The sequence below is a fragment of the Castor canadensis genome, chromosome 5, assembly GCF_047511655.1.
Source record: "Castor canadensis chromosome 5, mCasCan1.hap1v2, whole genome shotgun sequence".
Lineage (NCBI taxonomy): Eukaryota > Metazoa > Chordata > Mammalia > Rodentia > Castoridae > Castor > Castor canadensis.
In genome coordinates this window covers 67,970,292-67,996,510 of record NC_133390.1, presented here as the reverse complement: position 1 = coordinate 67,996,510, position 26,219 = coordinate 67,970,292, and the positions used below count along the sequence as shown (strand labels likewise).

Here is a 26,219-nt window from a genome sequence, read left to right as displayed (position 1 = left end):
AGCCTTCAACACATGAGCATTTGGGGGGACACTTCCTGTCCAAAGCACAGTCTAATTTAGAGATGGATATGTTTGGGTATTGGTTAAAAATGAGAGAATAATTTTTCCTTTAAATGTGTCCTTTAAAGTAAGTTTGGAATGATTAGTAAGAATCTAATTTATGTGTAATCTTTTGTCTTTTCTATATTGGAAAACTGCCTCTATGGACAGGTCATTCTATAGAAACTCTTTCAGATTTGTGGGGGTGGGGATTTAGGGTTCAGTCCAGGGCCATGTTCATGTTAAACTCTAAAACACTGAGCTACACCCTCCTGCGGGATTTGTGCTTTTTAGCTATGATCCTTTAGTGAGACAAAGTATACATTGCAACTGTGTTCTTGAAAAATAACTGAAACAAAACAAGTTTCTTGAAAAAAAGAAAAAAATCTTGACTCAGAATCTAAAGTTCTAGCCTAACCCAGCCTGTCTTATCTAGTCCTTTTTCATTGCTGATTCTCTGGGTCCCATAGTTTGGAAAATATGAAAGTTAGAAGGTAGAAGCAATTGCAAGAGCAGAATTTACTTCAGTAACTTGCTTTGAGAGCTCTGTGATAAAGGTAGAAATTTTAATTTTTACTCTTAAAAGAGTTTGTAGAAGTTTGAGCAAACTGTAAGTATATAGTGACTATATTGTAATATTTTATAAGCTCTTTTGTAAACCATTGTATAAAACACAACTGAACTGTGGTTGTAATAATGAATGTAATAATGTATATGATAAATTTCAAAACATTTTGAAGTGCCACAGGAAAAACTGAATGTGTGTTGGATCACCTAAGGGTGGCCTGGGGCAGGAGGTGGAAACTAAGCACTTAAGGATAGGTAGAATGTGTGTAAGTTGGAGACAGGATCAAGGCAGTTCCCTGGTTGTGGCTTAAAATGAAACAATATTCTCACTCAGGAATAAGCAGGGTCTAGGTATAATGTAGAAATCATATTGTTTGTGAGTGGAAGATAACATTAAATTGACAAGGTTGGGCGGGGGGAAGAAAGGAGAAATGACCGAAACATTATATGCACATATAAATAAAAGAAATTAAAAAAAATTGACAAGGTTATGAAGTGATTTTTGTGTGTGTGTGTGGCTTTTAGTCTAAAGTGTATCTCCTATAAATAGACTATAGCTGTGTCTTTTTTAAAATCCAGTTTGGCTTTTTGTATAGTTCACATTTGAATCACTCCTCAAGCCCCTTTTCACTTTTAGTTATTTTTCATATATGATCTTGCATTTCTAACCCAGGTAACCTCAGACCTCAATCCTCCTACCTATGCCTTCTGAGTAAGTGGGATTATAGATGTGAACACCATGCCCAATTAGTTGGTTGAGATGGGGTCTTTGTTAGCTGTTGGTTTAGGCTGGCCTTTAGCCACAGTCCTCCCCAGCTTCACCTCTTGAGTAACTGGGATTACTGGTATGCACCACCATGCCCATCCAATTTGTTTCTCTTATGTTGTTTTTATCTCTACCTTCTCACTTACTGCCTTCTTTTGTTTTGAACAAATATTTTTAGTATATCATGTTAGGTTCAGTGTTGAATTTAATATTTAAAAAAGTTATTATCTTAGTGATTGCTCTATAGATTCCAGTTTGCATTTCAATCGATCACAGTCTACTTAAGGAAAATGTAGCACCTTTACTCAAATACAGCTTTATCTCCCTCCTTTGTGCTATTAATGTCATATGTATTATATTTTAATTATGCCTCAAACCCAGCAATACTTATGTCTTTTGATGAAATTAAAGAAAATAAAAGTTTCTTTTATACTTTCTCATATTTTGTATTTTTAGTGGTTTTTATTTCTCCTTGAGGATTCAAATTAGTATTTTCATAAGGCTTTTTTTTTTAAAAGATAAGCAGCCTTATCTTTTTTTTAATATCTTTATCCTTTCATTTTGAAGAATAGCTTTTATTTATTAGCACATATTAATTGTACAGTTGTATTAGATAATTGGTTTCACTGTGACATTTCCATACATATTGTATTCACCCACTCTATTACTCTTTTTTACCCTCTCTCCCACTTTTAAAATCTTTGTTGCAAGTTTTAAAAATGTGTTTCATTATGACCTTTTCATACATACAATGTATTTTCATCATATTTGAAGAAAAATTTTATTGTAAATAGCGTTCTTGGTTAATAGGGTTTGGGGCATTTTGAGTTTTTATTTTTTAAAATTGCCTTTTGGCCTCCAGTTTTGTCTGCTGATTAATCAGCTGTTAATTGTATTGTTTTTCCCATATTTATAGTAAATGATCTGGTTTTTGTTTTTTCTTCTTTTTTTTTTTTTTTGGCAGTACTGGGGTTTGAAGCCAGAGCTTATTAGGTAAGCACTCTACTACTTGAGTCATGCCCTCAGCCCTTTTTTGCTTTATTTGTTTTTCAGACAGAGTCTTGAGTTTTTGTTCAGATCTAGCATTGGCCCACAGTCTTTCCTACCCATACCCACTGTATAACTGGGCCCATGCCAGGTTTGTTTGTTGAGATGGGATGTTGCTAACTTTTTACTCAGGCTGGCCTTAAAATGTTTTCCTCCTGAGCTTTGCCTCCCCAACTAGCTGTGAAAGCAAGAGCCATCATGCCCCACTCATTTCTGTGTTTCTGCTCTCAGGCCCTTTTATTTCTGGTTTCAGACTGTTTGAATGTAATGTGCCTAAATGTATATCTGTGTTTTTCATATCTGGACTTCATTGACTTTCATAGTGTAGATAGATTAGTGTTTTTCATTGAAGTTAGGAAATTCCTTCAGACATTCTTTTCTCTTCCTTCTTTCAAATACTACCTTTATACCCATGTTCCTATGTGTGATATCCCAGAGTGTCTGAGTCTCTGTTCATTTCTCAGCAGTCTTTTTCACTTTGTTCTCTGAGTTGCATTCTATTTCCCCATTTTCAAGTTTACTGTTTTTTCTTTTTTATTGCCACTTCAAATATCTTCTTTTCCCCATAGTGAATCTTTTATTTTTGTTACAATATTTTTCAAGTCTGGTTAATTTCCATGTTTTAAAAGTGAACCTTTCTTTATTGATACTCCCCTCCTTGTGTTATTGTCATGGTATCTTTCTCTAATTTTCTAAAGAGAGTTTTGTTTGGTACTTTGAACCTAATTACAGTAGCTGCTCTGTATTCTTTCTAGATGCAACAGCTCTGTCTATCCAGAGTCAGTTTCTGTTGACTACTGTTTTTGAAAAATGGAATATATGTTACCTTTTTCTGATTGTTGCATGTTTCACAATTTTTAATTGAACATTTTATGTTATACATTGTAGCAATTGTGGATTCTGACTTTTTATGAACCTTCTGAAGGTGATTGTTTGGGGGTTTCGTTTTTGTAACTTGCCTGGTTGTAATCTATAGAATCTTTCTCCACAATAGTTAGAAACCCCTAAATTTTGTGTTATTTTTTTAGCATGGCTTCTTTGGGGTTGCCCCTTAGTGTAGCTTATTGGTCAGCCAGTTATTCATTTGAGATCTTTTTGGTACTTAGTCTATGTCTGAGTTAGGAAGTATGTTCAAAATTCAGGCAGTTTTCAAGTTGGCCTCACCTTTGTTTTCTCTGAGGCCTTCGTGTGTGTGTGTGTGTGTGTGTGTGTTTTACTGGAGATCAAACCCAGGGCCTCATGCAGAATAGACAAGTGCTCTATCAGTGAACAACTCCCCCTGCCCTTCTTTTTCATTTTTGAAGGACAGTTTTGGTAAACGTAGAATTCTTGACTGAGTTTTTCATTCTTTCAGTCAGCTAGGGTTGACCAGGGAGCTTATTCAGGTCTTTCATGTTCCTCCCATTTCCAGGATGTCTTGCCAGTCTTTCATTTGCCTCACCTGAGACTACAGGATAGTAGAGATGTGAGCTTCCCCCCCCACCCCCCTTTTTTTGTTTTCTATCAGATTTGCTGTTTTTACTGCCAGTGCCAAATGATTACTGCCAGTTCTAAATGATGGTAGTCCCCTCTGGAAGCACAATTTCCAAATTTTCATGGAAACCATCACGTGGTAAAACTGCCTCACTGAGTCAGGTGGTAGTAGGGGAATGAGAGCATCCTGTAGGCAAGAAGGCTTACTTCACCCTTCTAACTATGGAGTCTGCAATTTTTCATGGGTAATCATACTTTAATTTGTTGTTTCCCTTGATCAATTTCCAGTTCTTTAAAATAGTTGTTTCCTATAATATGCTCCAGTTTGATGGGTGTTTTGCGGGAGTGGATTTCCAGATCTTATCATTCCTCTATAACTAGTAGTCTCCCCTCTTTTAAAACTTTTTTCCTGTTAATACCCAGTGCCTCCTACACCCACTTTAGTTCAATCTTGTTAGGCTTTTGACAGCATAGTTCTACTGAAACCAACATCCTGCATTTGCCATATTGTCAATTTTCTGTTTTAATCTTATTCAACCTTTCTGCAGCTTTTGAAGTAAGTGGTCACTCACTTTTTTTTTTTTTTTTTTTGGAAAACTCTTGGCTGCTCCACTATTTCTATTCCTTTCCATTCCATGAATTTTTCTCCTCCTGTGAACTTCTTCCCTAGGTGACACCATCAGGTCCCTTTGCTTTAAATCCTTTATGCAAATGGCTCTCAGATATATGTTCTTAGACCCAGTTTCTACCATGAAGTCACACCTGGCTTTCTGGTAAGGTTTTAAATTTAATAAATGGATTTTAAGCTTAATATCACCATAGAACTCTTGATCCATGTTCTTCTTCAACTTTTCTCTCTTCAATTTTTAGAATGCTCTCGAAAAAAGTAAACAGATCATAATCATTTCCCTTCTCAAAATCTTCATTCTTTTATTTCCTTTACATTTGGAGTGAAATTCAGTTTTTTACCATGATTGACGAGGGCTTCTATATAATTGCCCCTGCCTACCTCTCTGAACTTACCTTCTAGGAATGATGTAACCATGTTGTCCTACTTCTTGAACATACTAAGCCCATCTCTATATATTTACATTTGGAGTCCCCTGTTATGCCCTTCCCTCAGACCTTCAAATAGTTTGTTACTCTCATACTATACAGTTTTTTGTGAGGATCTCACCACTTTTTTTTTTGTTTTTGGTGGGACTGGAGTTTGAACTCCGGGTTTGATGCTTGCAAAGCAGGTACTCTACTGTTGGTGCCACACCTCTAGTCCATTTTGCTCTGGGGTCTTGTGAACTATCTGTTCAGGCTGGTCTCGAACCACTGTCCTACTGATCTCAGCCTCCTGAATCTCAAGGATTACAGGTATAAACTACTGGTGCCTGGCCCTTGTTAGTCTTGTTCATTGTCATATCCTTAACACTGAACAGGACTGGCACACAATAGGCACTCTCTGTGGAATAGCAGTGTTTCTTATAGCATCGGGGTGTCATTAGCTAACTGATAATGATTCAGTGAAAATAAACAGTGGGATAACTGTGTATTTAATGCATCCCAGGCATGAAAGTTTATTGAACATTGGCTTGAATAATACTTAGAAAAATTGCTCTATTAAATTTACATTTTGGATCATTTAGGGAATTCTGTATTTTTGTAGTACAAGGAACCTAGCACCTTGTGTATGCTACGCAAGTGCACTATCACTGAGTAATACTCCCAGCCCTGAGGAATTTTAAAATGAGTAAATTTAATAAACATCATTTTTAAAGGGATAGAATATGAACAGAAGAGACAAACATTAGGCAGATAAATGCTTAGGTTCCCATCTTTGCTTTATATGGGACTTCTTTTTGATCAAAGACTAGTATGCAGTCTTCTACTTCTGTTGTCTGGGAATAAATAATTCTCTGTTACTTTGCTTAATAAGTAAAAAGCCAGTCAATTTTACTAGCTATATGTTATGGGAGGGATGAGTCTTGCTTTATTGGCAGTTCTCTTTCCAGTCTAGCTACATAAATGTGAATTGGCAAAAAAAAGAAAAAGAAAAAAAACCCCAAAACCAAACCCCACAAAACAAATACTTCCATCAAACAGCTTGAGTTTAGAATGGAAATGGACATAGTTTTTAAACTGTGTTCTGCTCTCTGCTACAGTTAAAACTTAGAGTCTGTTAGCAGTTGTTATCTTTGTGAACGTAATTGTACTCTAATCTCTATTTATTGCTTGGCTATGTGTTTTATAGTAAGTAATAGATTCACAGATTAACATCTTATAAAAGAATTTACGGTATCACAGCATACATAAGCCTCACTCTGAAGTTCAGTTTAAAGGAACATGTGCTAATTTCTGCTCCTGTCTTCTAAAATCTTGAGTCCACTCTGCTCTAGGATAGTTCTGACCAGGATTCTTGGCCTCTGCACAACCTCCCTGTGTTTTTACCTCTTTTTTTAACAGTAATACCATTTCCTTCCCAGTTTCTCAGGTATATATTTCATCTTTTTAGCTCTCTGAATCATATTTTCTAGCCACGTATTTTGGTATATCTAACCTCTGAGAATATTGTTGTAATATATTCTCCTTGTTAATCTATAATGTATTCAAATTTACTATGGAAAAATATGGTAAGAAGTCATCATATTATTTACTGTTTTATTTTCAGGAAGAATGAGCATAACTGTAAAACTTCCCAAACGGAAAACTGTGTGTTCTTCAAACCTATCAGGATTGTGTAATTTCTAGTATGCCAATTTTTAATCTTTTCTAAAACTTAGCAGTTGAGCCATTTCAATTGCGTTAACTCATGTTTCTTTAACTATATCCCAGAAAAAATAATAAGATTGCAATAACTTTTTCACCCCCAGCCTCATTTATTTGTTGAGAAGTTTAGTTTTTTAAATATGGTTGCAAAAAATTATACTAGTTACAGCTTATTTTAGATAGTTTTTATGAACTCTATAGTCAGTGGTTCTCATACTGTCTGTGGCAAAGTACCAGTTTTTATTTCTAATTCACCAGACTGATGTTTTTGCAAAACACAACATCAGTGAATTAGTAGAAAACTGATTTTTTTTTTCTTTTGTGGTACTGGGGTTTGAACTAAGGTCCTTAGGCTTGCTAGACAGAAGCTCTACCACTTGAGCCACACAAATGTCCCCCCACTCCACAAGCCCTGTTTACTTTTTTAAAGTTGTTTTTTGGATAGGGTCTTGAATTTATGCCTGTGTAGGACTGGACTGCAATTCTCCTATTTATGTTTCCCATGTAGGTGGGATGACAGGTGCATGCCACCATGCCCAGCTTTTTCTGGTTAAGATGGAGTCTCCTGAGCTTTTTGTGATCCTCCTATTCTCCACTTTGCAAGTATCTAGGATTACAGGTGCAAGCTACTGCAACTGGCTTGAAAAGCAAAATTTTAACTCAGAATGTAGGTCCCAACTTATATGATCAGTTTCATGGATATAAAATTATTCTGTCAAGTTACTATAAAAGATTTTAAGCATACTCAATTTCTGTATTTATCTAATTGCTGAGGAGGAAAAAATAGATCATGGGCTTGAAATAAATACATTACAAAATAGGATCATACTTCTTTAAGATGGTTCTTGTTGCATAGACTGGTCTTGAATTCATGATCCTCCTGGCCTCAGCCTCTGGAGTGCTGAGATTGCAGGTGTGTATCACCACCTTCAACTTAATATACTTTTTAATAGCGTATCTATATAGCCTGCTGTTTGTAATGTTTAATGTTATTTTAAAAACATCTTAGTCAGTATGGTGAGTAGCTGCTTTTCTTTAAAAATTATTTTCATATGTTTCTTTGCAGAACCGAGAGCTCCAGATCATGAGAAAGCTAGATCACTGTAACATAGTCCGATTGCGTTATTTCTTCTACTCAAGCGGTGAGAAGGTAGGTCTGAAAGAGTGTGGACTAAACACTGCGATAAGCTTGTTATCCTTTTACAAATAACCTCTCCCCCAACTCCAGCTAGTTTCGCTAATTAGATGGAACAATTCAAAACACAGGTTGCAGTGATTCTGAGCTCAAAATATCGCCATTGAATATCATTAGTTATGTCAGGAAAATGTTAATGGAAAGATAATGAGTTTTTAATAATTTTCTTAAAAATTGGGCATGGTGGTATATCCCAGCTCTTCGGAGGTTGAGGCAGGAAGATTTTGAGTCCAGAATGGGCTACATAGTAAGACTGTCTTGAGAGAGAGGGAGGAAGAGAAGGAAGGAAAGAGGAGAGAATAATTTTCTTCTTTTTTAGTGACTATCTCTCTTTAGTTCTCAAGCAAATTTATATCTTTTGTTTAATATCTTTATTAATATCTTTAATTTAATATTTATGTGTCCCTTATGTGCTTATGAAACTCTGATATTTCATATATTTAATGGAGGACCATGTGTTTAGTGGACGTTGATTATAGGTGATGAGGAAGTAGGAGGACTTTGGTAGGAATTGGCCAGGGAAAATGTTGTAAAGGGTATAGTATACAGAACGTATTGTATGTGGTCACTATTTCTGATCACATTTAATTCTGTGAAGGTGAAGGATAGCTAAGTCTGTGCTGTAAACCTCCACATGCTTTCTTTCCTCCCTTGGCCTTTCTCTTCAGAGGATGCAATAACTAATGTCATTGTATTCATTGAAGCTAAAAGCAAAGACAACTAGTTTCTTATGCTTTACCTTGGTGTCTCTGTTCCTTTTTCCCAATTTCAGTCTTTCCTTGTTTTTTTTTTCCTTTTCTCTTCTTTTCTCTGTCTGGTTTGGGGCAAAGGGACAGGAAATTAACAACCAAATCATTGATTTTTTTTTTTTTTTGGCAAAATTAATATGACTGAATAAATTCACTTGACATTTTGGATTTCTCATGTTGTTTGATCCACAATGCCTTTTGATTTCTAGAGTATTCTTTTGATTTTAACTTTTCTAGTGTGAGTTTTTTTTTTTTTTTTTAATTGTCCATTAAGCTGTATTTAGATTTCCTTGGACATTCTTTTTTCCCCCCATAAGAAAACCTGTAGTATGAGAGGATACTTGTGTCTTTAATTCAAGGATGTGACAGTCATGTCTGCTGATCTATAATTACTGTGTGTTATAACTTAAACATTTTTACAACCATAATTAGCAAATCGATCATTTATTGATTGACACTTGCTTTTTTTTTAAGTTTAAATGATGCCTCTGTTTATATAAACCCTCATTAACTATTTTGAGCTCTTTTATTTCTAAACCCATTTACTTGATTCATTCTACATTTTCTTTTATTCTTTTAACTTACCAAACTGCCCATTACTGTCTTTAATCTTATCTGTTTTGGCATGTCTTTACTTTTTCCTGTCCCTTCCCAAATAAGATTATAGAGGATCTGCTGTGTTCACAACAGTTTTATAATGGAATTTCACCTCCTCATGGTTTTTGATATTAGATGCTAGATGTCTTAATACTCCAGGGAGGAAAGTAAAGGTCAGAATTATTTGTTCCATGAGCCATGGTATTACATTTAGATACATTTGCAAAGGCCTCCTTGCAAAGTCCCTAAACATTTTCTCTCAATTGCTTATTTTAGTTCATATAGCATTCCCTATATACCAGGTAATATTTTAATGCTTTACAAATATTAACTTATTTAACTTTTATGAACTTAAAGTGTAGGGCAGAAGGAATATCAAACCTTTGAATGCAAGGTACCTGATGGGTTATCTGTCTGATTTTGGTTTGATGGCAAGCCCTTTCCTTTATGTAATCCTGCCTTGTTGGTGACAGCTGACTGGCTACTATCTAAGTTTCTCACAGTATGAATTCCTCCCTGCTGCTGCTTACAGATTCTGATTTATGTTAAACATTCAGAAAAGTCATTAACAAAAGTTGAAACATACTTTCTAATATTTTATATATCAGAACTTTTTCTTAAGCAATGTAATTTTTCCAAATTAAAAAAAAGACACTTCATAATGTTAGAGAAAGGGAGGAGGAGATACTGCTGAAAATAATTATCTTTGGTCAAAAAAAGGGAACACCATTAGTGGGTGCAGTAGCTCATGTCTCTAATCCTAGCTACTCAGGAGACAGAGCTTGCGAGGATTGCAGTTTGAGGCCAGACTGGGCAAAAAGTTAGTGAGCCCCCATCTCAACCAATAGCTGTGGGCATGATGGCACACACCTGTCATCCCAGCTACGCAGGAAACATAGATAATGGTTCAGGATGGCCTGAGCAAAAATTGAGACCCTATTCCAAAAATAGCTAAAGCACAAAGGGCTGGTCATGGCTCAGTGGTAGAGCACCTGCCTAGCAAGCTGATCGCCCTGATTTCAAACCTCATCATCATCTTCTCATCTCCCCAAAAAGGAAAGTTTTCTGAAGATAGACAGAAATACACAGGTTCCCTTAATCACCAGTTACCAAAAACATCATTTCTTATAGCCCTGCTCATGGTGTCCACTTCTGCATTGTTCTGGCAGGACTAACCTACCATTTAAGAAATCATAAGTAAACTAATTCTATCCATAGGAGAGGATGGGTTCTGCTGTAGAGTTGAACACTCTGATTCTCCAAGAATTGGTTTCCATGCTGGTTAGAAAGGGATCTCAACACCCTTAAAATTCTTACAAATCTTTAAAGAAATTTATTTCTGAATGTCAGTCCTGCTTTTTGGTAGGTACTTTTCTTACATATGCCTGTGTACTGCCTCTGTGTGTGTGTGTGTGTGTGTGTGTAGAGAGAGAGAGAGGAGAGAGAGAGGAGAGAGAGATTTGGAGATTTGGAAAGTGGAATTATAAATTAATAGTTTGAGATGGGCTATGAGACATGCAAGTACAGATGTTTGGTGTGTAATTGCAGGACTTTATACATGCTGGGGCCAAGTGGAGGCATGACATTGCTACTATTGCTGCTATTAAAATAAATAAATATTTTAAAAAAATTTACTGAGATTTGTGGCTTAATATCTGGTCTCTCCTGGTACTTGAGAAGAATGTGTATTTTGCTATTTAGAAATGAAATGTTCTATACGTGTCTGTTAGGTCCAGTTTGCCTGTAAGTGTTCAAGTTCTCTATTTCCTTATTGATCTTCTGTATTGACGTTCTGCCCATTATTGAAAGTGGTATAGTAAAGTTTCCAACTGCTATTGTAGAACTGTTCCATCATTCAGTTGTCAGTTTTTCCATTATATATCTAGGGCTCTATTCTCTGATGCATATAGTATACAGTTAATATATCTTCTTCATGAATTAACTCTTATCACATATGTAATGTTCTGGAGTCCTTCTGTTTTTCTTGCCAGTGCTCTTACTAGACAGTGCTCTAGCCAACAGTATAATGTTGACTAAAAGAGGTGAAAGCAGACATCCTTGTTCTTCTCTGTTTTAAGGGGAAAGCATTGTTTTTCATCTTCAAGTATGATGTTAGCTTTGCGTTTTTTACAGATGTCATTTATCAGTTGAAAAATTTCCCTTCTGTTTCAAATTTGATGAAACATTTTAATGATGGAATGTGTGAATTTTGTCAAGCGCTTTTTCTCCAGCTATTCAGATGGTCATGTGGCTGTTGTTCTTTATTCTAAATTAATATTTTAGTACTAGAGTGCCCCCTTTATTTGTGGGGGATATGTTTCAAGATGCCCAATGAATACACATCCAAAACCATGGACATTACCAAACCCTATATACTAGGGTGTTTTCCTCCTGTAAAAAGTTAATTTATAAATTAGGCACAATGTAGATTATTAGCGGTAATTATAAAATAGAACAATTATAACAATACAATATAATAAAAGTTCAGTATCTGTCTTTGTCTCAAAATATCTTAGTGTACTGTACTCACCCTTCTTGTTGTAAGATAATACAGTACCTACATGATGGGATGAAATAAAGTGAATGATATAGTCATTGAAACGTAGTCCTTGAATGTAAGCATTGCAATACTTTGACAGTTGATCTGATCTCTGAGAAGACTACTGAGTTACTAATGGGTTGGTACTGCATATAGTATAGATATTCTGGACAACAGGGTGATTTGCATCCTAGGTGGGACATAATAGGATTTCATGCTTCTCAGAATGGCAAGCAATTCAAACTTATTTTCCATTTAATATTTTTGGACAGCAGTTGATCATGAGCAACTAACTAGAACCATGGGAAACAAAACCAGAATAAGGGAAGAGTACTGTAAATTGGGTTTTGAGTGTTCAACCTACCATGATCTATAATTATTTTTTTCTGTTGCTGGATAGTATTTTTCTGAGGATTTTTGCATCTGTTTTCATGAGAAATATTGATCAGTAGTTTCCCTTATCATGTCTTTGTCTTGTCATGTCTCTTTCTTGATGTCAAGATGATACTGGCCTCATAGGATGACACTGACAAGTGTTCCCTCCTCTTAAAGTTTTTGGAAGAGTTTGTGAAAAATTAGTATTTGTCCTTCAAAAACCTAGTAGAATAATGAAGGGGACAAACCAAACAGAAGGACATTGTGTGCACATATGGAAATGTCACAACAAAACTCACTGTATAACTGTTACATACTAATAAAAAGCTAAAAATTGAAACGGCTTAGTAGATTCCAAGTGAAACCATCTCTAACTGGGCCTTTGTTGCATTCTTTTTTTTTTCCCAGTTGTAATAGGTTCTTTAAATTTTCTGTTTCTTCTTTTGTCCATTTTGGTAATTTTCTGTTTCATCTAAGTTATCTTATTTAAATGCACAATTATTCATACTATTTCCTTGAAATTTCTAATGGAAGTTGTGATGACCTTCTTTCACTCCTACTTCTGATAATTTGAGAAAATGCTCTTTCTCTCCCCCTCTCTCACTTGCCTTCCTTCCTTCCCTCCCTCTCCCTATCCCCTCCTCCCCTTCTTTCTCTTCCTCAGTTTTGTTGTCAGTTTTGTTGGAGTTTTTTTCAGTAAGTCAACTTTTGGTTTCATTGATTTATATTTTTCCTAATTTATTCTCTAATTTATATTTTTCCTAATTTATAGTTTTCCTAATTTATTCTCTAATTTATTTCTGTTCCTTTTGCTTTCTATGGGTTTAGTTTCTTCTCTTCTTCCTCTTTTTTCTTTTCTTCCTCTTCCTCTTCTAGTTTCTTAAGGTAGAGGACAGGTCTTTGATTTGAGATTTCTCCCTTTTTATGCCACTTATTTGTCAAAGGTTGTACTTAAGTTTCCTTAGCCAGTTAGATTTCTTCTCTTCACCACTGGATGTGTACATGGTTTGGGTGCTGCTATTATATAGTTGAGGGAGTTTCCAGTTGTTTGCTATGTGCTCAACTAGGAACTAGTAAATTAGAATTTTCCCTATGATTACTCCCAAAAAGCAATAGTTGGGGTATTCATTCTTCCACCCTGCCAGAGATGAGTGTGATCTACTTTTAAGCCTGGTTTCCTAGGTTTAACCATTGGGGTAAAATGGCATATTAGTCAGTATTTCATCAAAAATTATATGTAGACCCCTTGAGCCAGTAATTCTTTTGTGCTGCATTGATGTGTCTATGTGAAACTTGAGGAATGCTTTCAAGTCCCATGTCCTACTTTTGATTCCCCCTAACTATGTGTAGCCTAGCACCTGTGGGCATCTTTATTGATCTCAAGAGATGACTGGGATTCCAAGTAGGCTCTTTCCTTGATTGTCAGTATTAGGCTTCTAGTGACCTTGTGTTTTGTTGGTATCATAGAAATACTATCCTCCTCTTAATTATTCTCCATAAAATCTTCATTGCTTTAAGCAATGCCCAAAAGCATGAAGTTCTTTCCATTCTGTTGCAAATAAAGGTCTCTTTAGGTAGACTTTATGGGACACCCTTTTCCTCTAATAGAACCCCTGTTCCACTAAACTAGAACTAGTGATAAGGACCACTTTTCTCAAAGTGATACTCCCTACTTTATGAGCAGGTAATGGAGAAAAAGCAGTAGCAGGTTCTTTCCTTTATCATTTACTCCTGGCATGGGACCTTTGCCCTGTGAAATAGTTGAGGCTGAGACTATTAGGGCTTTAGCCTGCTGCATGTACAGTAGTGCTTCTGTCTTGCCAATGGGGACTAGGTAGAGGAAGGAGGCCCAGCCCTCTTGGTTGTGCCCAGCTGGAACAGAGCTTTTGCAGCTCAAGACTGGGATGAATAAGAAATGCCACTGGCCATCTGTCCTTTTTGGTGTGAAGGGAGGACTAGTCTCAGACTAGAACCTGAGGTAGGTTTCTTGGCCCTGCTTGATTGGAGTGGAGTGCCCAGGTAGTGCTCCCTAGAGTGAATATTAGGTAGTGAGGTAAGGGAGCTCGTCTTTGCTCAGATACCACAGATTCTGTTTTATCAAGATTTAGTTGATTTTCTTAACTGTTTTTTTATTTGTTACATACCCTTAGAACAGTTTCCAGATACTTTAAATGATTATTTTTAAATTATTTTATCAGTTACATTTTCATTTTGCTAGGAAGAGATTCTTTTGAGCTTCTTGCTCTGTCATTCTGGAAGTCCTGTTTCTCCCCATCACACTCTCCATTATTTTGTATACTTTGTTAATGTACTGCTTTGGAGAATTGTTATGCTAGGTATAAAAGATGAATAAAATAGTGATTTTCAGCTGTAGTGAGTCCCTACAGTAGTACAGTGGTCTAGGCTAAAAAGTAATCACTGAACATTGCTTTTTGTCATTTGTCTTTTGCAAGCACAATAAATTGGTGCTAATATACTATAATGCATTACAAAATGTACCAAAATATTTTGAAACATCAAGTAAATATATATCCTATGTATGAATACTAACTTTTATAAAATCTTATGACCTATAAAGTTTTTCTATTCATTTTCTCTATTTTTTCTTATTTAATCATAACAGTACTGCAAAGTACATGATGATGTTATTTTATGTTTTATCATTAAGAAAATCAAAGTCTACTGTGATTAAACAATTTCCTCAGTTTGTATTTTTAATAATGAAATTTATAATCTCAAATGCAGATTCTTCAACTGTAAAGTTTCTGTTCTTTCCAACTATTTTCTCTTTAATTCTTAAAATTCATCTCCTTTCAGTTATTGGCACTGCATTTAGATATCAAGGTAAACTATAAGGTCTTTGTCTAAATGACTTTGTGGTTTAGTGGGTGGGAAAGACAGGAAAAGAAATACACTACAGAATGATACATGATATTGAAATTATTTTTACTACTAAAAGTAGTATGAAGAAAAGTAAGAAGTTGTCCAAAAGGATCAATGAAGGAATTACATAAAAGAGGTGATACTTACTGAGGGTTTTTGAAGCCATATAGGAGCTATTTGGATAAATCATATAGAACAGGTATGTATCAAGTTACACTACAGAATGTTTTAATGGTTTGATGATGTTTAACATCACAGTTTATGTAGAGGAGATAGAAGTAGTGTATACTTGCAGATGTATAAAGTATGGGAGTGTAGAGTTGATAAAGGGGAGACTAGGGAAGTAAAAATGGGTTAGTAAATGATTATTTAGGTCAAGGTCAACCTCCCAGTATGAAAAGGAGGTTATTGTTTTTTTAATTAAATGAAACCTCAAGTTATAGAAGCATAGCATAAATAAGTGTAACGATATACATCTCTCTAGATTGATTATCTAGATTAAAACTTTTACTTATGAAATGCTACCATTTTCATTGGACTATAACCAAAGGAATGACAATATAGGTAATGTAAAATTCTTGTGTTTGATAGATTATGAAGATTTATTCACAAAGTATAAATGCTACTATAGCCTCAAAAAAAATCAAATACCTAGGTGTAAACCTAACAAAAGATGTGAATGACCTCTACAAGGAAAACCATAAACTTCTGAAGAAAGAGATTGAGGAAGACTATAGAAAGTGGAGAGATCTCCCATGCTCATGGATTGGTAGAATCAACATAGTAAAAATGTCGATACTCCCAAAAGTAATCTACATGTTTAATGCAATTTCCATCAAAATTCCAATGACATTCATTAAAGAGATTGAAAAATCTACCGTTAAATTTATATGGAAACACAAGAGGCCACAAATAGCCAAGACAATACTCAGTCAAAAGAACAATGCTGGAGGTATCACAATACCCAACTTCAAACTATATGACAAAGCAATAACAATAAAAACAGCATGGTACTGTCACAAAAACAGACATGAAGACCAGTGGAACAGAATAGAGGACCCAGATATGAAGCCACACAACTATAACCAACTTGTCTTTGACAAAGGTGCTAAAAATATACGATGGAGAAAAAGCAGCCTCTTCAACAAAAACTCCTGGGAAAACTGGTTAGCAGTCTGCAAAAAACTGAAACTAGGTCCATGTATATCACCCTATACCAATATTAACTCAAAATGAATCAAGGATCTTAATATCAGACCACAAACTCTAAAGTTGATACAGAAAAGAGTAGGAAATACTCTGGAGTTAGTAGGTATAGGCAAGGACTTTCTCAGTGGAACCCCAGCAGCACAACAACTAAGAGATAGCATAGATAAATGGGACCTCATAAAACTAAAAAGCTTCTGCTCAACAAAAGAAATGGTCTCTAAACTGAAGAGAACACCCACAGAGTGGGAGAAAATATTTGCCAGCTACACATCAGACAAAGGACTGATAACCAGAATATATAGGAAACTTAAAAAACTAAATTCTCCTAAAACTAATGAACCAATAAAGAAATGGGTAAGTGAACTAAACAGAACTTTCTCAAAAGAAGAAATTTAAATGGCCAAAAAGCACATGAAAAAATGCTCACCATCTCTAGCAATAAAGGAAATGAAAATTAAAACCACACTAAGATTCCACCTCACCCCTGTTAAAATAGCCATCATTAGCAATACCACCACCAACAGGTGTTGGAGAGGATGCGGGGAAAAAGGAACCCTCTTACACCATTGGTGGGAATGTAAACTAGTACAACCACTCTGGAAAAAAATTTGGAGGCTACTTAAAAAGCTAAACATTGATCTACCATTTGATCCAGCAATACCACTCTTGGGGATATACCCTAAAGACTGTGACACAGGTTACTCCAGAGGCACCTGCACACCCATGTTTATTGCGGCACTATTCACAATAGCCAAGTTATGGAAACAGCCAAGATGCCCCACCACTGACAAATGGGTTATGAAAATGTAGTATTTATACACAATGGAATTTTATGCAGCCATGAAGAAGAACAAAATGTTATCATTCTCTGGTAAATGGATGGAATCGGAGAACATCATTCTGAGTGAGGTTAGCCTGGCCCAAAAGACCAAAAATTGTATGTTCTCCCTCATATGTGGACATTAGATCAAGGGCAAACACAACAATGGGATTGGACTTTGAGCTCATGATAAAAGCGAGAGCACACAAGGAAGGGGTGAGGATAGGTAAGACACCTAAAAAACTAGCTAGCATTTGTTGCCCTCAACGCAGAGAAACTAAAGCAGATACCTTAAAAGCAACTGAGGCCAATAGGAAAAGGGGATCAGGAACTAGAGAAAAGGTTAGATCAAAAAGAATTAACCTAGAAGTAACACCCACGCACAGGAAATCAATGTGAGTCAATACCCTGTATAGCTATCCCTTGTTCCTTCCAATTATAGTTTATACTCTCTCTACAACAAAATTAGAAATAAGGACAAAATAGTTTCTGCTGGGTATTGAGGGGGTGGGGAGGAGAGGGAGGGGGCGGAGTGGGTGGTAAGGGAGGGGGTGGGGGGCAGGGGGGAGAAATGACCCAAGCCTTGTATGCACATATGAATAATAAAAGAAAAAGAAAAAAAGAAAAAGAAAGAAAGGAAAGTGAATCAAATAAAAATGTGAATAAGAAAAACAAACAAACAAACAAAAAGAATTAACCTAGAAGGTAACACACATGCACAGGAAATTAATGTGAGTCAACTCCCTGTATAGCTATCCTTATCTCAACCAGCAAAAACCCTTGTTCTTTCCTATTATTGCTTATACTCTCTCTACAACAAAATTAGAAATAAGGGCAAAATAGTTTCTGTTGGGTATTGAGGGGGTAGGGGGGAGAGGGAGGGTGCGGAGTGGGTGGTAAGGGAGGGGGTGGGGGCAGGGGGGAGAAATGACCCAAGCCTTGTATGCACATATGAAGAATAAAACAATAAAAAAAAACAAAGTATAAATGCTACTGATGCAGACGAAGTGGTAATTATCATCTGGTTGAAAATATTAATCTAGGCATTTCTTTTGACTGTCAGTTACCACCATTGAATGTTATTTTATTGGTTGGATATTGTTAGAAAGAATTGAAATAACAAAGAAGTGTAGTAAAGTCTTATTTACCTAAATCCCCTAATTTCACCCTTGGTAGAGGTGGATTGCTCATATGAGGACATACACCTTAATGCAGTGTTTTACATATTGTTTTGAAACCTTTCCCAGCAGTTCAGTAATAGGGCTTTTTATGTCACTCTACATAGACCTTGACATCCCTGTTTCTACCTTTCCTGTTGTTAGCACTAGTGCTTGTTAAAGTTGATGAACATTTCTAACAGTTAATAAGGTATAATGTTGATACATTATTAGTAATAAAGTGCTTTTTTTGCTAAGCTGTCATATATTTTGGGCATGTTTTGTATGTTTTCTAAAAGTAGTATAAGTTTTACATTTGTATGTAATCAAATTGTATTGTTTTAATAACTTGTAACTCTTTTGTACTCTTTTGTTTTCTTTTGGTACATTCATTGCTTTTGGTTTTGTCTTAAAAAAACCTTTTGGTAATTTGGTAGTTTTGTTTGTTTTGGAGTCTGTTTGTTTGCCACCTAAAATTCTCTGACCCAATTCTGAGGAGAATCCTCCTGGGCCGGCTTGATGTGGTTTTGGATGTCTTATCATTAAGTTGTCTGATAAGTTGTCTGATGTACTCCTTTGCATCCCACCAGATTTTTAGAATGATATCATAGTTTTAAATAAAATTCAAACTTCATACTATTTGGTTTCTTTGACCTCAGAAGTCATCTGGGATAAAAACATCATAATAGTATCCATTTTCCAAAGCTCAGATAGTGTTATCCTTGCTGTTATTGAGTTGTTAGGTGGGATCAAATTTTGTTCATTTCAGTGTCTCTTCATATGACTTTCATGTAACATTTGTAGAGGAGTGCTTATCAGTGATCAGAGAGTAGTCATAAAATAACAAGGAAAACTGAGCCATCATGAGAAATGCTTCCTAAAGTACGCATCATGTAATTTTTTTTAGAGGTTTCTGATTAAGATCCACCTTGTATATACAAGGTTCCTTTCAAAGGACTAGTTACAGTATCTCCTTAGCCAGTTTTGGAAGCCCAGCAGCAGCCCTTTGAGGTTAGTTTCTCATTATGCTAATGAACTATAGTGTTCACTATCTGCATCTGCAATCATGTTCTTGTGTGTTGCCTTTCTGAATTTAGCTTTTAAAATTTACAGCTAATCCATGAATCTTCCAGAATCTACACTAGTAATCCTAAAGGGATTACATTAGGATTTCAGTCGACCTCAGATATTTCGGAAAATTATAAATACTAAAGATGCTGAATCTTGGTCCTTCTTGAAATGTTAGTGTCCCCAGATTCTTGAGTGATCTTTCAGGAACCTCTGAATAAAACTGTACTTTGAGAATGTGAAATACTACTGCTTTCTTTGTATGTAATGTTTCCTAGGGCTGAACATTCTCTTTTCATAGGTTTTTTCCTGTTTTTAATTCATATTAAAATATTAATAGTAAGCCCCCGTATTTCTCATGGTGTAGTGAAATAGAATATTTAACCTATAGCAGACATGACTTTTTTAACCTTCCTTTGATATATTCTGCTTTACTAATATGAATAAAATCTGCCTGAAAGGAATCTCATCAGTAATTCAAGTACAAAGTAGAGAGGAATGATCTTTACTGATCTAAATATAATATTTTATATCCTGTGTTTTTCATTAGCAGTATCTCAAATCAGTTCTGTTAACTTGTGGATGGGATGTTCTTCAGTTCTTTGGCTGTAACATACTAGTTGATGTCCCAGGCACAGCAAAAGAATCACAAAAAGTAAAAAAAATAGTAAGGAATGATTTATTAGCAAGGGAAAGGTATATCTGGAGATGTGAGACAGGCAGCTCAGATGAGGACTGACTGGCTTGAAGTTGTAGGGGCTTGGGTTTTTGTTATACAATAGGGTAGAATTGCTAGATGGTGCAAAGTAGGGAGTCCTCTGGCCCTCTGCAAATGGTTTTGCAACTGCACAGTGCCTGCCCAGGTGTGGAAAGTCACACACCTGCACTTTTGAGAAGGTAATGGGAGGCATCTGCACATTTGATCCTCTTTGCTGTTCCTCTTTTAGCACTACCAGTAGAAGGTCATATAGTGGTCATTATTCCCCTCATAGTACATGCATAGTCTTGGCACAGGAAATGTGCTGGTAAGGAGGATATAGTGCTGTCATCTTAATTCCAGTGGCATTTCCTATTTCAGCTCTGTTCAGTTGTACTGCCATTTAATTTCCAGATGAATTACTGCAAGACTTTTTTGTTTTTTTCTTCAAGTGGTCCTGGGGTTTGAACCCCAAGCTTCATGCTTGGCAAAGCAAAAACTCTGCCTCTTGAGCCACAGACTCACCATTTTGCTCTTGTTATTTTGGAGATGGAATCTCACAAACTGTTTGCCCAGGCTGGTCAAACCAAGATCCTCCTGATCTCAAACTCCCAAGTAGCTAGGATTATAGGTGTGGGCCACTGGCTCTTCAGGGAATTGATATGCAGCTTGATCTTGATTCTGTCTGGTCTGTCATACTAAATAAATTAATACTCTGATTTTATACATTGGGCTTTATCCTTTGTTAAGTTTCAAGTTATGAGTTTGGTTTTTATTCCAGCCTATTAGAGCTCATAAATTTCTTATTCAGTCTTGCATTTTAAGCTATTCTTCCTAGTTTGTGTCATTCTTAGGTGGTTGGATTGAAATCAGAGATTCTAAACTGACTGCCACATTTATACCCTAATACATTTTATTTGACTACCACATTTTGGTGGGAGTTGTTTATTAGGAATGCTTTTAGTTAAGTCTTACACTGGTTTACCAAACACTGCCCATTACTTCATTATAGCTTGGCTATACCTTTATATTTGTTACTTAGACATTGAAGGCATTTGCTTTTGCAACCCCTAATAAATAAAATTACCTATTATGAGGTTAGTCACCTTCCTATCACTGTGACAAATACTTGAGAAAAACAACTTAAATAGGAAAGATTTAGTTTCAGAGATTCCAGTCCATGGTCAGCTGGCTCCTTTGCTTTGGGCCTGTGGCAAGGCAGAAACATCCTATAGGAAGGACTTTGCCATCTTACCACATGGCAGCTTACCTCATGGCAACTAGAAAACAGAACATCCTGGGGTAGGATTTGGTCGCTCTTTCATTGGTATTCTATTTCTGCTGTTTGGAAGGGAAATGTTTACCCTGTGCCTATCTTGCTATTGTATGTTGGCAGTATATAACTTGAATTTTTATTTTATAGGGCCTCATAGCTAATAGTTTGCCTTGAGTCTCAGAGGAGACTTTGGACTTGGATTTTTGAGCAATGCTGGAACTGATAAAACTCTGGGGACTCTTGAAGATGGACTAAATACATTTTGTATTGAGATAAGAGTACAAGGCAAGGAAGGGCCTAGGGACAAAATGTACCCTTCAAGGACACACTCCCAGTGACCAGCTAGGCCCCACCTTCTAAAGTTTCTGCCACCTCCCAGTAGCACCTCCCTCTAGGGGCAAAGCCTTCAACACATGAGCTTTTGTGGGACACTCCAGATCCAAACCATGGCACTTACAGAGGACAGAGCTTGTAGTCTTAACAACTAGAAACTCTTTCGCATTCGTCTTTTAATTCTTCTTTTACATTCTTCCCTTTTTCTATGATTGTTTAGAAAATGATGTAAATTATAATCTAGTGCTATACACATCTCTAGGCTGTTCATAAATATACCATGGTTAACATTGTCAAGTAGTTTTATTAAAATCAAAAACTCTTATAATTGAGTAATAGGTTTTAAAAAAGAAAAGGTAGCTTTAATATCTATACTAATGATCTGTCTAATACCTGAGACTCAGCATTCCTGAATTCTACTTATGCAAGTTGAGTATTTCATATCTAAAATGCTTGAGACCAGGAAGTGTTTCAGATTTTGGAATATTTGCATATACATAATGAGATATCATGAGAAAATGGTATCCAAGTCTAAACATGACATTCATTCATGTACAACTTAAAGCCTGAATATAATTTTATACAGATTTTTAGTGTACCTGAGTCTTTTTACTTTTTTATTGTTGTTTTTGAGATAGATGTCTCTACATTGCCCCAAGTGGCATGGAACTCCTGATCTGAAGTGATCGTCCACCCTTAGCCTCACAAGTAGCTAGGACTACAGGTATACATAACTTAATGTTTATATCTTGACTGTGACCTGTTACATGAGGTCAGATGTAGAATTTTCCACATTTGACACTCAAGATATTTGCAATTTTGGAGCATTATGGATTTTTACTATATTGCTTAGTTTCTGTGTGTTGTGAGTTTCTTCTTATGCTCTAGAACCTTGCTTCATCAGTTATCCCTTTCCATCCATATAACTTTAATCTGTCCTTATCTTCTTAGTCTACAAATAAATTTGGTAAATAATACAAATGAAAAAAGCACAGCAACAATTTTTCTTTGATTTTACTTCCCTTTAAGTTACCAACTGCTAGAATGTCTCCTTACTTTCACCACCAGAGATTTTGTAAGAACAAATGAAATTAACTTCCTCTTGTTCCTTGCTTGGCATTTGCTTGTTCTTGAACCCAGAATTTCTGGAACATTGACCTTAAGAAGGTAAAGCAGAATAGGATTTTTTTCGCAACTTCTCACCCCCCTTTTTAAAACATGTAGCAGCTTGGCTAACTTATTTCTAGCTACAAAAGTGAAGGAAGAGTTTCTGGGGATAGAGTTTCTGGTAGGGGTATATTGTGATAGCAAGCACCATCATTAGACTGAGGTTGGACAGAGAAGGGGTGCTGGAGGTTGAAGAGGAAGAATGGATAAAGAAAGTAGTCTAGAAAAGTGAATGGACTAGGCAGGTGTGTAATTATTATTGGACCAGTTGAATTTACTGATGATGACTTTAACCCCTCCTCTTCCCTCCCCTCTCCTGTACTCTTTCAGCCTGATATCTTGAGTATAGGTTTGTCTTTGCCTACAATGCTTCTTTTATACACAATTCAAAAGTCTCTTTTATACCTGCACCCTTACTTCCTCTGTAGGGCTACTGTCATATGGGAAATGCTCAGTAAATGCTGAAATTGAAGTTCTCTACTTGAGTTTGGTAGGTGAGATGATTTCAAATCAGGATACCTGAATTTTTTTCACAGTTTTGAAATAGCTATGTTTTAAACATGGAATTATTAGTTAGTTGTGGTAGACTTGTATTTATAGTTAAGTTTATAATAGAACGTGATTTTATCTAATTAAAATTTGACACATGAAACTTCGCTTTAAAATATGAACAAGTGAATGTATGGAGAATTTAGACCAATTCCTAATCTGTGTTTTAATAAATTCTTTTCAGAAAGATGAGGTCTACCTTAATCTGGTGCTGGACTATGTTCCGGAAACAGTGTACAGAGTTGCCAGACACTATAGTCGAGCCAAACAAACACTCCCTGTGATCTATGTCAAGGTATGTAAAAACGTAACAATTTCCTATTTTAGAAAATACTTACTGTGAGCCAGGGATAGTACTGGCTATGTTTTAATTACATTATTGCATATAATACTCAGGAAAAACTGCAAAGTAGGTATTGTTAGTTTTTTTAATTCTTGTATAGTTTTAAAACATGAAGTCTTCCCTTTTTAAAAATTTCAGCATCAATGGGCTTTGAACTCAGTGCTTACTTGTGCTAGGTAGATGCTCTAGTACTTGAACCATGACATCAGCTCCCCCTTTTTAAGGTATTTTTTTGTATAAGGTCTCATGTTTTTTTGCCTTGGACGTGGTGCTCATACCTATGCCTCCTAGTACCTGGGATTACAGGTATACACAACCATGTTAAGTTCATTTGTTGAGATGGGGTTTGTGCTAACTTTTTGCCTGGATGGGGCTCTAACCACTATCCTCCCCCATCTCCCAAGTAGCTGAGATGACAGGCATGAACATCTGACCATCAAATCTTCACTTCTTTTTTTTTTAAATCTTCACTTTTTTAATTTTCATGACTTACACTAAATATACTCTGATAAAATATAGTGAATTTTTTCACAGACAATGGTGGATTTTAATTCTGAAAGCCATAGCACCTTTTTATTATTTTCTGATTTTATTGTATGAGAGACCAAAATAAGAGCATACCGCATAAACTTATGTAAAACTATATACTTATAAATATGTTCAAATTCAATGTTCTCTTGACATTTGTAGATATATTTATTGCATCTGTATCAGAACATAAACTTTTGGCAATTCTAAACCTATAAGCATTGTTTAGTTTTTGATGTAATATTGATGCCATCTTACTTATTTATAGAACTAATAGCATGTCAATGCACAACCTGTAATACCAGCACTCAAAGCTGACGCAGAAAGATCATGAGTTTGAGGCCAGCCTGGACTACATAGTGATACCATGTCTCAGAAAAAAAAAAAGGCAGGGGTAGGGGCTAGATGTGTAGTTCAAGTGAAAGAACACTAGCCTAGCAATGGCGAAGCCCTGAATTCAAAACCCCAGTACTACAATGAGAGAGAGAGAGAGAGAGAGAGAGAGAGAGACTGAATACACCTTCATTACATATAATTGATATACAATAAAAGAACTAAAAAAATAAAAATTTTGCACTTTATAGAAATGACTCTAGAAAATAAAATGTCATTGACCAAATGTTTTATGTTCAGAGTTTTGAAGTTTTTCTTAATTTTTACAATTTCAAGCTTTACTGTAATAAAATAGATACCAAGGCAGGAACATTAATAATAGAATTTCTTTTAGGACTTTTGGTAGCTAGGCACTTTTGACAAAGGCATTCAGGGGTCCTGTTGAATTCGGTGTTGATTCCAGTATAATTTTATTTGCACTTATCAAATTTTTTTTGAGGTTGTGGATAAATTGATGGTAATAAGAACCTTCAGATATATTTTTTTCCTATACATTTCCTCACATACTTTGTTTCTGGTTTTAGCAGATCCTATTCTAGATAACTAGCATAGTAAAGTATCTCTTTGAACTCACTAAATCTAGAGTGATTATTTGAGCTACTTAGTTTAGAATGATGATGGTTTGGTTCTGCCTGCCGTGTGGTTTTTACTATTGCCAATGAAGAGCATGGGCACATTTATGAAGAAGAGACTCTAGATCTGTTTTCTGAAGACCTGGTTTTGAGGTCCAACATTGCTACTTAGTTATGTGGTTTTTATACAAGTCACTAGTCCATTTTCTACTGAGCTTCCACATTCATAAAATTAGACTTCTTTCTGCCCACGATATAGCATTGTTGATGTGTAAAAGAAGTTTATCATATGAGAAAACACCATGGTGGCTGTAAAGTAGAACTAATAGAAGGTCTTAACATGATCACAAAGTGGCATATTGTGGACATTGAATGGGAGGTTGGGCTGTTTTTTAATTGTTGTTTCAGTTCTTTAATTCAACCAGTAAGTCCCAATTGAGTCAATAATATCTGATGCCTAATAAAATGTTTCATTATTCGTCTTACAATCAGAAAAAGCTACCTAAGTAACAATGAAATAAGGTAAAATATGTTATAAGAGTGGTTCAGATGTCAGAAATACCATATAGTTTTTAATGGCAAAATCTTGGAAAAGAGAAGGGTACCCTGATACTTGTGTTGGGTCTACCCTCCAGATTTGTTAACCTCTCCACAGAGAATGTGATCGCTTGCTAAGCAGCACCTATTTCTCATTATCTTTTTTTTCTTTTTTTTTTTTTTGTTGGGACTGGGATTTAAACTGAGAGTTTCATGTTTGTAAAGAAGTAGCTTTACCACTTGAACCACACACCTCCAGTCCCTTTTCCTCTGGTTATTTTGAAGATAGGGTCTCATGAACTATTTACTGGGGCTAGCCTCAAACCATTGATCCCCCGAATCTCAGCCTTCCAAGCAGCGAGGCTTACAGGTGTGAGCCACTGGCACCCAGCCCCACTACTTCTTAATGTAAGATAGGCCAAGCAACTTTCTGTTCAAATATTTGCCTGCAGAATTTTTGCTTATTTGTGTATATTTTCTTTAGTACTCTAAACATTTTTTTGTTGAAAATACCAAGTATATTTAAAAGTAGATACAACAGAATAGTGAACCCCACATGTACCTGTCACACAGCTTCAACAGT

General features: G+C 35.8%; 1 protein-coding gene across 2 annotated transcripts in view; it reads left to right on the top strand.

Moving 5' to 3' along the window:
• The window catches only part of Gsk3b (glycogen synthase kinase 3 beta), a 173,181-nt gene that overhangs the window by 72,765 nt on the left and 74,197 nt on the right, over positions 1–26,219 (top strand). For both annotated transcript variants that reach the window (XM_074073238.1, XM_074073237.1), the window contains exons 3-4: positions 7,716–7,799; positions 23,448–23,558. In XM_074073238.1, coding sequence (XP_073929339.1) covers positions 7,716–7,799; positions 23,448–23,558 — 195 coding nt within the window. The remainder of the gene's footprint in view (positions 1–7,715; positions 7,800–23,447; positions 23,559–26,219) is intronic.